Source organism: Oryctolagus cuniculus, chromosome 9, assembly GCF_051225735.1.
Source record: "Oryctolagus cuniculus isolate XC-2025 breed Fujian yellow rabbit chromosome 9, ASM5122573v1, whole genome shotgun sequence".
Lineage (NCBI taxonomy): Eukaryota > Metazoa > Chordata > Mammalia > Lagomorpha > Leporidae > Oryctolagus > Oryctolagus cuniculus.
In genome coordinates, this window is record NC_142875.1 from 3625677 (window position 1) to 3639738 (window position 14062).

General features: G+C 52.9%; 1 protein-coding gene across 4 annotated transcripts in view; it reads right to left on the bottom strand.

Moving 5' to 3' along the window:
• Window positions 1-14062, bottom strand: part of MYO16 (myosin XVI) — a 693372-nt gene that overhangs the window by 237856 nt on the left and 441454 nt on the right. For all 4 annotated transcript variants that reach the window (XM_070048580.2, XM_051849982.3, XM_089303408.1 and 1 more), the window contains exons 17-20: window positions 7247-7358; window positions 3891-4008; window positions 3114-3185; window positions 780-921 (exon numbers count right to left, since the gene is read on the bottom strand). In XM_070048580.2, coding sequence (XP_069904681.2) covers window positions 780-921; window positions 3114-3185; window positions 3891-4008; window positions 7247-7358 — 444 coding nt within the window. The remainder of the gene's footprint in view (window positions 1-779; window positions 922-3113; window positions 3186-3890; window positions 4009-7246; window positions 7359-14062) is intronic.

A 14062-nucleotide genomic window follows, 5' to 3' on the forward strand; every position in this document is an offset into this window, starting at 1 on the left:
TTATATGTGTCCATTTCACATTTTAATAAGAATTTTGGTGCTCCTCTACCCTCAACATCAACTGAGATGTCTATATTTATTTAAAACTTTCTCATCGATGTGTGTTGGTGCTAATGTTTCCAAGAAATCTCTGCAGACAGCAAGTTTCAGGAATTTGATGAAGTCCTTGTGGACAACACAGAAATTCTCAGAAGGTTCCATTCAGTGATGAGCATACGTGGGAAGACTTCTGATGCAGTCTCGCTCCCAGGCATCTGCTCAAGGCCATGCTGAGTGACAGGACTAACAACACAGCTCTCCATTACAGCTGCGACAGAGATCTACAATTTTTAGATGATCAAACAGCCCTGAAAAACGGCTGCTTAACAACGATGAAAGGTATGAGCCATCGTGACGACCACGGAGACCCTTTGTCAAAGGATCCAGGAAACAAGGGAGGCGGTAAGAGAACGCTTTGCAGACCCCATCAAAAAAGACGTGGGTGACTCAACAGACACAGTGCTTCAGATACTCAGACGCTCCTCGGCCTCCGTTCCTAAAGCTTTTATGCTTCTTGGTGCGTGAAAGGCCAAAAACGCCTTCAATCCAGGGAAAACGCATTTGCATATCTGCATGGGTGGGGGGAATCCATCTGGCTTAAAACTCTAAAGAATAATCAATAACACGCTTCAAGTGGAATGACCTGGTTACAGTGAAATGCTCGGGTGAAGTTTAAGACGGGCCACGCTGGGATGCGGAGCAGCGTTAGGAGTGGGGGGCCAGCATCCGGGGGCTCCTACCTTCTGGGCTCCTCTTGGCTTTGGAGGTAACAGTTCATGGTGTTCACCAGAAAGCTGAACAGACGACTGTACAGGGACTTGGCCAAGAGGTCCCGGTAGAAGTCAGCCATGGGTACGGTGTGTCTCCGCAGGATCAGATCTCCTACGGCAGCGGTGGGGAGGGAGGCACAGGAACAAAGGTTTTCCATTGCTCAGAAGTCAGCAAACCTCACATCCTGCTCATTCTCCAGACAGCCTCGTGTGTCATAGGACATCAAACAATGAGACTGCGACTCTAATAATGGAGGTCTCCCCAAGTTGTGTAAAAAGGTCCCCCCAAATGAGGTCATGTGCATTCAGTCTTACTTGTTCCACAGGTTGACCACAGCACTTGACTTTGAGGCAACTGTCAATCAGGCCCCTCAAAACAGGTTTTCTATCAACAACCCACTGGGCAGGATATGGACTCATCCCAAGGGATCCCGACCATCAGGAAAACCAGACATTTCCAAGGACGTAGTCTAATCAGGCACCAGGTGGGGCTGGCACTGGGCAGTAAGACGGAGCCTCAAAGGAGGAATTCCTACATCTTTCTCAAAGAGACAGCAATGAAAATCTTGAGGCACAGGGGTTTTCATGGAGATTAAATCAGAGAAGGGAACAAGAAGAGGAAGGGTGAGCATAAACTGAGTCCATCACAGCTTGCTGGGGAGCTGGGAGTGAACGGGGGTCTTGAATTCACACTCGAAGGCCTTGGCCCCGGGGGCTCACGGTGTGCCTCAGTCTGAGTGGGGGGTGGAAACAGGCTGAGGACCCTGGGAGGTGAGGGCCGAGTGGGTTGTCAGTCCATCAGAGGCACAAGTAAGGGAGGAGAATTGCTGCTGGAACGGGTTGAGCCACAAAGCAACAACGGGCACGGTAGGCAGAGAGCCCCAACGTCAAGGCCACAGGGGCACCAGCACAGAGCAGCAGAGAAAGCAGGTGCACACGCAAAGTCCCCGGAGTCCACGTGGTGGAGGATTCTGACGAGCCACCAACATGGTGCGAGGGTCAGCGAGCGAGGGCTGTGTAGCACAGGCAGCCGCTCCCATCAAATGAGGGATGCTGAGAGGGAGTTCCACTTTTGTCAATGAAGGTGTGACAAAGAACAATGTATTCGGAGAACTCGGAGACCCTTGGTATGCCTGGATACTGGGCAGCTGGGAGAGATCGGTCGGGGTGATGACATGACCCATGTGGGAAGGGGCCTCCCCTGCCATCCTGCAGTCTGGGCTTCCCCACCCCGAGGAGGGTGTCTGCCAAAGACTGTCATCCACTGTGAAGGCTGCCTTCGCCTTCCTGGAGCCGGGTAGAAGGAGAGCATCAGGAGACCAGGCAGATGGAAGACCAGAGGGGATGGGATGATGAAAAGGGGACCTTAGAAACAGTGAGAGGAATCTGAGGGGTCAAACTGGCATGGGTCTCAGCTGCTTCACGGAGGGAGACAGAGGGGAAGAACCAAGGGTGACTCTGGGCATCTGGGCGGATAACGGGGAGACTGGGTGGATAATGGGGAGATGCACTAATCAAGAATGTGGCAGGGGGGTTCTGGGAGGAGGGGCCACTCAGCAATCATTAGCCACTTGTGCGAACACTGCAGATGTGGTCTCTGGGGACAGCAAGGAAGACTCGCAAGGGGTCAGGGAACACTCTCAACTGGATGCTGAGCTCCGGCAGCTGCAACAGAGAGGAAGGTGTGGGGCTGGGACCTACAGCGAACAACTAAGGAGCAGGTGAAAAACCGACCTGGGTGCTCACTGAGTAGCGAAGGGACTGTGGCACTCAGGTGCTTTTAGGTTCTCATTCCAAACATGCCGTTTGCTGGGGACGTGGCATGCAGAGGAATCTGATCTCATTGAATCTTGGTTTTCTCATGTTTTAAAATAGAAAGAGTTATGCCCAACTCACAGCAGACGTGGGAGAAATAAAAAAGAAAAACTATAACGTCTGTAGCACTTGGCACCACGCCGGTCAGTTCAGAAACACCCAGCAAATGACAGCTATTACTGCGACCCAGTAACAGAGGGAGAGGGGGAGAGGGCAGCACAGCCCCCACAGGCAGAACGGCCCCACGTTGTCATTGACTGCACCCTGTAGAAGTGCTGGCTTTGTTTTTGCAAAATGACAGATTAGCTTGCAGTGGTGACCAGTCCATCCGATGATCTCTGACGCAGGGTCACAGAGAGGGACCAAACAGGCACATGATGGTCCTCTCGTGGGCATTCAGCTCATAGACACGCTTTCGGAGGGTGGAGATGGGCAAAGCTGTATCTACTGTAGATCCCCCAGGAGGCCCGCTAGGGCACGGAAACTTACCTTTAAAATACTGAACGTCAGTTGTTAAGGCAGACGCCAGTTCATCCGCTGACACCTGTAACATCCCAGCCACTAAAATAAAGCAGCGTTATGAACGGAAAGTTAGCATGCATTTCTTGACACCATGGTACTATGCTTCATGACTATAACTTACTCATTTATGCACATTAGTAAATGCATTTATTAAAGAGAAGGAAGGACCACTGTAACCAAGGCATCTCACTCCATGCCGTAAGGAATTCTCGTGGCTCTGAGCAGTGCAGCCCAGCTGGGTTTTCTCACTCCTGGTCCCCACAATGGCATCCAGTGATTTTTTTCCCAAAATACAGACTCAATCGCTTTGATGTGGGTGAAGAGTCGCTGCTAACAACTACCCGTGGTTTCTGTGGCTTTAAGATATTTTGAAAAGAATCTAGGAATGACTCAGAAGACATCCTCTAAGGGGAGAGTTTTTCGGCACGATCCGTGCCAGGAAGTGAAGTGTATTTGTTTAAAATGTTTAGCTAATAACATGCTCCCAAAATACGCCAGGCCGTGGGGTGAGGGGGAAGAGTACTGTGCCCTGGTGTCTACAGCATCCGTGCTGTGTGGGGATGCGAACAGAACAGCGCATCTCGCTGCCCACCCCACAGCGATTTGTAAGGAACAAGAACAAAGTGGACCCTCGTTCCCCTTCTGGCCTCAGGAGCACAGCTGTCCGTACTCTGTCTCCCTCTACCGGTGCCTCTGCAGAGCTGCAGCTCGGAAGGTGGCTGTGGGAAGGTGGCTTCCACTGACCTTGCTCCAGCAGCTGGAGGTCAGAGACGAAAGCCGAGTCACCATCCGTGAGGGCTGTGAACCGGATGTCTCCCAGGTGCAGTATAGCTGCCAGGATCGCAAACAGGTTCTCCACCTCCTGGGCGTTTTGCAAATGGACAGAATGAATCAATCCGATTGCTTAAAAGACACATATTTTTAAAACTTCAAAGTGGGCTGCAAAACCCATGTGGACCCCTGAGAAGGGTGGTGACTTTGCAGGTCACAGACCTTGCATCCCAGAACCGCCAATCTCTGTGGCTCTCCCGATCCCATCCAAGTCCCCTCTAGGTCTACATTCCTTGGATACGAGAGAGCGAGGAAATGATATTGGATGCAAAGTCATGACTCTGACATTACCTAGACATTGAAATGCCCATGACTATGGAGGGCACTTGGGAGATGAGACTTCACGGCTGTGCTCTGGGGAGACTGGGGGCGCAGGCAGGTGAGCTGGGGGAGTTGCTGCGGCCCCCACTCTGACCCTCTTCTACTTCTCTCAGGAGATGCCTCCATGGCCGACCACAGGATTGCTTGCTCCCTTTTGCTGGACACCACAGACAGCCGCATGCAAACAACTCTGCCCCAGCCAAATGCTAACTGCTTTGTAATGTATTTTAAGGAAAGCTCAGGGGAAAAAGAAAAGGATGTTGGCAAGAGCTGTGTTGAAAAGGAAGATGGCAGGAAGTAGGAGGGTGTTTGTGTTCAAAGGCAGGAGAGGTGCTAGACCTTAAACTGGGTTTAGGTCAGTTACCTGGAGGCAAGAATGAAAAGTTGAGAAAAAGCTGTAAGGTAGACTTTGCTTTTCTGCAGAGCGCCAACCATGTAGCAGGATGATCAAGACACTTAAAGCAGGCAGAGCCCTACAGGGACAAGCGATCCGGCCTCTGGACACGCAGTTTCCTAATGTGCAAGTTGGGGTCCAGACAGCCCACAGCTGTGGCACAACACTCCACATTTTGGGTAGCTTCTGAGTCCTACGTGAGTTTTTCAAATTTAATTCTGTCATGCTGAACAGGATAACATTTTCCCAGCCTCTTCAAGTAGCCGGCAGCCTACAGGATTCCGCCCCCCCTTTTTTTTCTGTTTAAGATTATTTGTTTGTTTGTTTATTTGAGCAGTAGAGCTACAGATAGTGAGAGGGAGAGACATAGAGAAAGGTCTTCTGTCTGTTGGTTCACTCCCCAATGGCTGCCAACGGCCGGAACTGCGCTGATCTGGAGCCAGGAGCCAGCAGCCAGGAGCCAGGAGCCAGGAGCTTCTTCCTGGTCTCCCATGCTTGTGTAGGGGCCCAAGCACTTGGGCCATCTTCTACTGCTTTCCCAGGCCACAGCAGAGAGCTGGATCAGAAGTGGAACAGCCGGGACTAGAACTGGTGCCCATATGGGATGCCAGCACCGCAGGTGGAGGATTAACCTACTGTACCATGGCGCCGGCCCCAAGATTTCCCTTTCTAAGCAGCCCTGGGAGCTTCTCATGACTGTCCTGGCGTCCTGCCAGCTGGGCACCTCTGCACGGCCACTGTCCTCACTGAGGTCCTGGCTGTTCTGTGGAACCATCTTGAGTGTGCGTCACAGTGTGATGGGGGCTGGGACCAAGGAGAGAACAAGTACCTCCAGGCGTGGAGGAGAGACTGTTGCCCTGTGACTCTCAGTGGTGAGCAGGGATGCCTTGCCGCCTGGCTGGCTGCATACAGGGCGAGGGTGCAGGTGCCGTGAGGAACAGACCACGTGGCCATCGTCACCTGCACACGTTTTTGTTCAAGGGCTTTGCCGGCCCAGAACCATCATTCACATCCCGCTGGACGCTAGCCTGTCCCTCCTAAGTGGACTCCTCATCCACTTCAAGTCACTCCAAAGGGTCCAGATGAAGAGATGAACCGCACGCCTTTTGTTAAAGTGGACACGTGTCTCCTACCGCAAAGGCTGCTGTATTCTCCATCAGCTGGCTCGGTCAGCAGGTGCATTTTGCTGGCCCTGCCTTTGAGGATCAATCATGGATTTTCAAAGCCCCGTTTCCAAGCAACTGGTATTTTGGCAGAATGGTTCGCTACCCCTATCTGTGTCCCCATTTTCTGTAAGGAAGCCGAAATGTCAGGCATGGTGGGAGGGGGAAAGGACAGTGGAAAGCACAGAAGTGGCAAATGCAAAGATGGAAGCATGTGAGTGAGCAGGAATCGGAGGACAGAAACGCAGGCACGGGATGGGCAGAGCAGAAAGAACCAGACAGGCTGGCACTGTAGACTCTGGATTCCAGCCTCCGAGTGCAGCAAGGGTGGGCAGAGCCAAGCCCAGGCAGTCAATCTGCTCGGCCCAATCCCACTTCCCCAACCTTGTCTGCATGTGCCTGCCTACCCTCGCCCACCGCTGTCACTATGAGGGCAGCAGAATGACGAAGACCCGAGTCCACCCAAGCACTGGGTTCCGAGATGAGAAGGGACGTCTCAGTCTGAGAGTCCATCCAGGCTTCGAATTCCTGGCATCCCAAAGTGGCCACTGCAGGCCGATATGGATGGCTCCAGCATAGCAGTAATGAATGGGGTGTGGGGGGGGGGGGAGACCAGAGATAACACACGGTGAAATGGAGATCTCTGGGAACTCCGAGAGGCCCTTGTCCTAGCCCCACTCCTCTAGACTGGCACTGTTTCATGCAGCAACCCCTAAGTGCGCAGGGCTGTTTAAATTAGATGAACCAAAATCAAGCAATGTGGAACGTTCATTTCCTCCATCCCCCTGGCCACGTGCCACACACGGCCAGCAGCCTGCAGGTTTCTGGCATGAGCTGGAGCATCTCCGTTCTCACGGAGACGTCACTGCACAGCAGGGGGTCTCACACGCGTGGAGGCCTCACACGCGTGGAGGCTAATGCTTGCAGATGTTTGGTAATTCATTAAGAAGCAAATAAACATATTGCGCAGGAAGTTATTTCAACAAAGCGATGCGATTCACTTCATAGTGATCCTTAGCAGTAAAAACTGCTACTTCAGATCTACCAGTTTTCTCAAGGAACTGATCCCATTTGCTTGCATGGATACATGTGTTTCTCCTTTTGGGCAAGAGCTGTGCCCGCCCTCTGGTAAGCCACAAACACCCTCACCTCTGACCACTCTCTGTTTCTCCATGCTTTCCACACTCCCCTCTATGTGCTGTCTGCCTGCGGCCACTGACCCCACCCAAAGTAACCCCGAGGTGGTGGGGACTGGACCTTGCCTGCCTGTGACTCCCCGGTGGCTGCCCTCCCAGCCGCAATGCAGTAAGACTCGGGAATGCTTTCGAACGCATAGCTTGGATAAGTCAGAAGTTTGCTTTTCCCCATGAAACACCGACACCATGACTCACCGGGGTGCTGAAGCCAACCACACTCAGAGCTTGTTTCAAAACCACCAGCTTCTCCCTGTTCTGCGCGTGCTCGGCCGCCGACACCTCCTCCCGCGTGGTCTGCTTCAAGTACCTGTTAGGACACAACGCACGCGGCTCAGGCCTCGGCTGCTGGGCAACATCTGGTGGCTGAAACTCACCACATGACACTTCAGGGAAGGAAAATTAGCTCTCGCTGTACTGGAACCCACTGACACTGCCCTACACAGCTCCCGCCTTAGCAGTGCCCTCACAGCGGTGTGCAGATCGCCTGCGGAGACTCGCCGGGGACAGTCCTGTGGCGTCTCAGCATCTGCAGTAACAACACTTAGAGCAATTTCTTATTTCTGTCAATATCTTTGCATCACGACGTGGTTGATGCATTCATTGATTTATCAAGCACATGTCAATCACCTTCCAAATGCCGGCAACACCAGCCGCTTTGGACATAAGAGACGCACTCGTGCCTGGATCCCCCAAGGCCACAGAGCACCGTGTGCAGGGGCAGAGACAAGCGAGCAGGCGAACGCCCTCACAGAGCTGAATGCAAGGTTCCGTGGTGCGCGGGAAGGGGTTATTCCCACAGGTGGATGAGGAGACCCGGGGTGGGGGGTGCAGGCTTTGGTCACACAAGTGGCCAGTGTTCGCCAAGCAAACCCTGGACTTGAAGGCTGCTCCTGGAATAATCAGCAGTGTTTAGGACGGCACCAGCCTTGGTCAAGCATGACGCATGCAGACAACATACGTCTACAAAACTGGCTTCAGTGCGATGTGCTCAGAGGGTTTTGTGCATCTTGTAGAAGTTTCTGTCGTGTCTTTTTTTTTTTTTTTTTTTGACAGGCAGAGTGGACAGTGAGAGAGAGAGACAGAGAGAAAGGTCTTCCTTTGCCGTTGGTTCACCCTCCAATGGCCGCTGCGGCCGGCGCGCTGCGGCCGGCGCACCGCGCTGATCCGATGGCAGGAGCCAGGAGCCAGGTGCTTTTCCTGGTCTCCCATGGGGTGCAGGGCCCAAGCACCTGGGCCATCCTCCACTGCACTCCCGGGCCACAGCAGAGGGCTGGCCTGGAAGAGGGGCAACCGGGACAGAATCCGGCGCCCCGACCGGGACTAGAACCCGGTGTGCCGGCGCCGCTAGGTGGAGGATTAGCCTAGTGAGCCGCGGCGCCGGCCTCTGTCGTGTCTTGAAAGCAATGGGCAGCCCTGAAGATCAAGTGATGGTGGGGGGGGGCAGCATTATGGCGCTGCGGGATAAAGCCCTGGCCTGCAGCGCTGGTTTGAGCTCCAGCTGTACCGCTTCTGATCCAGCTCCCTGCTAATGAGTCTGGGAAAGCAGCAGAAGATGGCCCAAGTGCTTGGGCTCCTGCACCTCCATGGGAGACCCGGAAGAAGCTCCTGGCTCCTGGCTTCAGATCAGCCCAGCCCTGGCCTCCGTGGCCATTTGGAGAGTGAACCAGTGGATGGAAGACCTCTCTCTCTCTCTCTCTTTCTCTCTATCTCTATCTCTCTATCTATTTCTGCCTCTGTAGCTCTTTCAAATAAATAAAATAAAATCTTTTTAAAAATGCGGTAATGGGAGACTCACTAGGGGACTCATGGGCCCATTTAAAGAACAGAAAGAAAGGGGTGATTGGGCTGGTGTCTCTGAAAGAATATCCTGGTGTCCTAGTGCAAGATCTTCTGGGAGAGCTGAGGAACCAAAGGTGGTGGGTGACCCTGCGAGAGATAAACAGAGACAGGAGTAGAGGGGAGTGGTGGGGTGGGAGACACAGCGGCGGCAGGACCAGGGCCGACTGGGGACAGGGAAGGAGGAAGGAGAGGCATAAAGGATGCCTGGGGAAGACGGAGCACCACGGGCCACTCAGCCAGAGAGCACTGTGAAGACTAGGGATGAGTACCGGAGAGCGCCAGCCTTATACATTAGAGCATTCCTTTTGGGTATGAGCTACTTGTTAAAGCCTGGTGGAGTTCCAGGAAATCGGGAGATACTAGGAGACGAGGGGGCACCCCGAACATTCATGGACAACGCACATTACCCTTTCATTCCAGTTTGGGCCAGCTTTTTGAAGTATGCTCGTATGGTCAGCAAGTCATCGACGTGCAGAGGACAGAGCCCAAGGGGTGGACAAGGTCACGGGAAATGAGACTCTATAAAGTTTTAGGGCTGAAATCAGAGTCATTCAAAGTAAAGGCTAATGGATGGGTACTGACTGAGAAGCAACCATGGAAACCAGGAGACGGGTCCTGGATGTGGGGGTGCTCTGTGAGCAGTGGGGGCAGGGCTGCAGGGGTTCTGAGGGGACATCACTGTCCCCATCTTGGCTGCAAGGGTGGGAGATGACTCTGGCAGCTGACGTGGGGGTGGGAGAGACTTTGCAGGGTTTAGATGCTGAGACAGGTGCAAAAAGAGACAATGAGGGAGACTGAAACCTGAGGATCATGGGTATGAAGAGGAGGGAGCTGTGGAAAGTGGGGTGGCGGGGGTCCTGAGCAACCCCAGGAGGAAGGACACGCTGTCCACATTGCACCAGGTAAGGCAGGAATTGTAAAGGCCAGGGAGCAGCGCACTGTCCTGAGATGTCAGTGTTCCCAGGGGACAAGGTTGGGCTTTGCATGAAGGCCCTGGTGAAGGCAATGTGAGGGAGACAGTAAGACTGGGCTCTGCGTAGGGAGACACAGGGGGCCAGCTGGGGCTGTGCAGCGCCCGGGCTGGGGGGGTGGAGACCAATGTGGCCTGGGCTGGGGTCACTTTCTCTAGAGTTTCTCCCATGTCCGAGGTTGGACAGGTGAGCTGGGGTTTGGGCAGTTGGGAGAAAAGGAGAAGTCAGGGGCAAGAGCATCAGTAAGAGTTGGCTTATGATGGTCAGACTCATTGCGCCTAAAAATGCTACGCAAAGTTAATGACTACAGCATATTCCTGGTAAGAAATTCCAACTGCTGCAGGCACGGCTGGTTCCCAAAGCAGTTTTCCATGTGGTTTCCTGCAGGCCTCGCCTCAGTCCCACTTGCCGATCACCGCAAGAGTGTCGTGTCCGACTGAGAGAGCTCATTATCTTATTACAGAGAAAAACCGGCTGCCTTACCACTACAGGCAAATATCCCAAGGCCATCATTTCTAGCAGAATTCTTTAAAAGTAACCAATTAGCGTACTCCTCCCACGACTAGCTGAAGCATTTCCTTAAGCCATCTCCCCTCTATTTTATTTTATTTTATTTTTTTTTTTTTTTTGACAGGCAGAGTGGACAGTGAGAGAGAGAGACAGAGAGAGAAAGGTCTTCCTTTGCCGCTGGTTCACCCTCCAATGGCCGCCGCTGCAGCCGGCGCACCGCGCTGATCCTGGCAGGAGCCAGGAGCCAGGTGCTTTTCCTGGTCTCCCATGGGGTGCAGGGCCCAAGCACCTGGGCCATCCTCCACTGCACTCCCTGGCCATAGCAGAGAGCTGGCCTGGAAGAGGGGCAACCGGGACAGAATCCGGTGCCCCAACCGGGACTAGAACCCGGTGTGCCGGCGCCGCAAGGTGGAGGATTAGCCTATTGAGCCACGGCGCCGGCTTTCTATTTTATTTTAAAAAATCATCTTATTGGTTTGAGAATCAGAGAGAGAGAGGTCGCGGTGGGGTCAAAGCCAGGAATTTAATCCAGGTTCCCACCACTGCTTCCCAGGTCTGCCGGGGCAGGAGGCTGGAGTCAGAAGCCACAGTGGCGTAGCAAATCCAGATACTCCCATGCGGGAGGCAGGCATCCCAGCCTGCATTTTTTTTTTTTTTTTTTTTGACAGGCAGAGTGGACAGTGAGAGAGAGGCAGAAAGAAAGGTCTTCCTTTTGCCGTTGGTTTCCCCTCCAATGGCTGCCACGGCCGGCGCACCACGCTGATCCGAAGGCAGGAGCCAGGTACTTCTGGTCTCCCATGGGGTGCAGGGCCCAAGCACTTGGGCCATCCTCCACTGCACTCCCGGGCCACAGCAGAGAGTTGGCCTGGAAGAGGGGCAACCAGGACAGAATCTGGTGCTCCAACCGGGACTAGAACCCGGTGTGCCGGTGCCGCAAGGCGGAGGATTAGCCTAGTGAGCCGCGGCGCCGGCCCCGAGCCTGCATTTTAATCACCGGGCCAAATCCTCTCTTCAATGAGTCCCGTGGCACAGGATTCGCTGCGATGGCCTCCTCCCCCAGGAGGCATCAGTAGAGCAGCCCTGTGACTCCAGGCGACTCACGGGCGGATGGAGTCAGTGAGGTTCCTCCTGGAAACGTTTGGGCAGCTCTGACAGCTGTGTCAGGTCTTCACCAAAGTCATGAGAAATGCGTGTCATGAAAACATCATACGTGGAATTTCAAATTTATTTTGCAGCAAAATAAATTTTCCGATCCATTTCTCCATGAACTTCCGGAAGATTCCTTGCTTGTGGTGGATGACGGGGAAACCAAAAGAGACCACTTTAGGGGGCGGGGCTTCTGCTCCCAGACTGGCTGTGCACACGTCCCTCTGCAGTCACAGAACTGGACAGGAAGAGGATTTAAAAAACATCTGTAGAACACCATGTCTATTATACAAATTCAAATTTTCTCCCATAATCAACAGGACTTAAGACAACTTCTCAGTCCCAAAGGGACAAATATCATATGTTCTCCCTGATCGGTGACAACTTCCTCTGGGTCTCCCACGTGGGTGCAGGGGCCCAAGGACTTGGGCCATCTTCCACTGCTTTCCCAGGCCATAGCAGAGAGCTGGATTGGAAGAGGAGCAGCCAGGACTAGAACCGGCGCCCATATGGGATGCCGGTGCTTCAGGCCAGGGCGTTAACCCGCTGTGCCACAGCCCTGGCCCCATGGGACTCTGTTTCTTAATGGAGGGGATTAGCACCCAGAAGCGGAGCATTGCATGTTGATTCCTGCAGATGAAAAGCACCGTTCTGACTTTCTGCTTGCTGAGGTTCAATCTTGCAACTTCACGCCGGAGCACAGAAAACAGCTGAAAAAACAGGCCTGGCAGAATACTGAAAACAAGAATCTGGGGACCAACATTTGAGTCCCACTTGGCTTTTTCTGGAAACACTTAAATCTTCATTTCATCACCGGAAAACTGAGTAAGATACATTAAAAGTGAAGTAAAGAACACTCCATATTCCTAGTTCATTCTGTGAGCAGCAACTGAGATGTTGGGTGTGGAACGCTTCCTACACTCAGATTTCATTTTCTCTACCTTTTATTTTTATTTGGATGGAACAGACATAGATCTCCCATCTCGGGTTTCGCACCCTAAGTGCTCACAACCACTGGGGATGGAGAACCCAAGCCAGGTCCCCCATGTGGTAGGAGGGACTCGAGAGCTGGAGCCATGACGGGCGCCTTCCAGGGTGGACATGAGCAGGAAGCTAGAACAGCAAGTGGGGCAGAGACTCAGAGCCAGGCACCCTGACAGGGACACAGGTGTCCCAGGCAGCATCCCAGGCATTGTGCCAGGCACCTGACCCTAGACTTTGATTTTTATTGCACACATACAATATGAAAAATTCCTGGAAAAATTATGCCTTGCCTGTGTGGGGAACTTTAAGTCCATGTGTTCTGTCATTGATGAAGCTGCTAACCTAACGAGCAACCAAGCCAAGTAAAATAACAGGACACTTTGAGACATTAACAAAATGCTATTACCAGTGGGAACTATCTCAAGTCATAAGATCGACTTTCCTGTTCTCAGATAAAAGTAAGAAATAATTACAAGGGAAAGATGATAGTTCTCACTTGACTGTTGATCTCATGTGAGTCACCTGTAAGCTGACAATCATATGTAATGTGACAACACTTTTAACACTTTAAAAAGGTAAGAATGACTGTGGGTTGAGTGACAGGGACCACTTACAGGCCAGCTATCACCCCACGGAGGTTATTCCACTCATCTCAACACAGTGGGTGAAAACCACCCCAGACAGCCAGTATTCCAGCTGCCCAAGGACTTCTGTCTTTCTCACCGAGCAAGCAGGGGTCCCACAATCCCCGGAATTCAAGCTTTAGAATTCAACATTCCATGTCGTCTATAGCCTTCCTTTTAGGAATCAAAAGTCACATGCTGATAGCTTAAAAGATCTGACGTCTAATCACCTCCTTAGACCTCGCACGTCTCTCGGGGAGGTCCTACTCTCGCACATCTCTCGGGGAGGTTCTACTTTTTTTTTTTTTTTTTTGGCAGACAGAGCGGACAGTGAGAGAGAGATACAGAGAGAAAGGTCTTCCTTTTCGTGTTGGTTCACCCCACAATGGCCGCTACAGCGGGTGCACCGCGCTGATCCGATGGCAGGAGCCAGGTGCTTCTCCTGGTCTCCCATGGGGTGCAGGGTCCAAGCACTTGGGCCATCCTCCACTGCACTCCTGGGCCACAGCAGAGAGCTGGCCTGGAAGAGGGGCAACCGGGGCAGAATCCAGCACTCTGACCGGGACTAGAACCCGGTGTGCCGGCGCCGCAGGTGGAGGATTAGCCTATTGAGCCGCAGCACCAGCCATGGAGAGGTTCTACTTGTCAATGACCAGGGCAAGAAGCAGCAGAGCTAGTCCTCTGGTAAGAGTCATTGCTGTTTAGTGCTTCTCAAGTTGGCAGATTATCAGAATGTTCTATATTTTGTCCCACCGAGGGAGTGTAAGCATGCAGCCGCTGGGCTGTGTGCTGGTAAGAACCGGGGATTGGATGGGACTGTCGGACTCGTTCCACTCGAAGGGGAAGAGGTGGGGGCCATATTGATGCAGCCAGGTCCTCCATGGGAATCTTTAAAGGTGTGTCCTTGACACACTTCACGCTGACTCACAGAAGCAGCC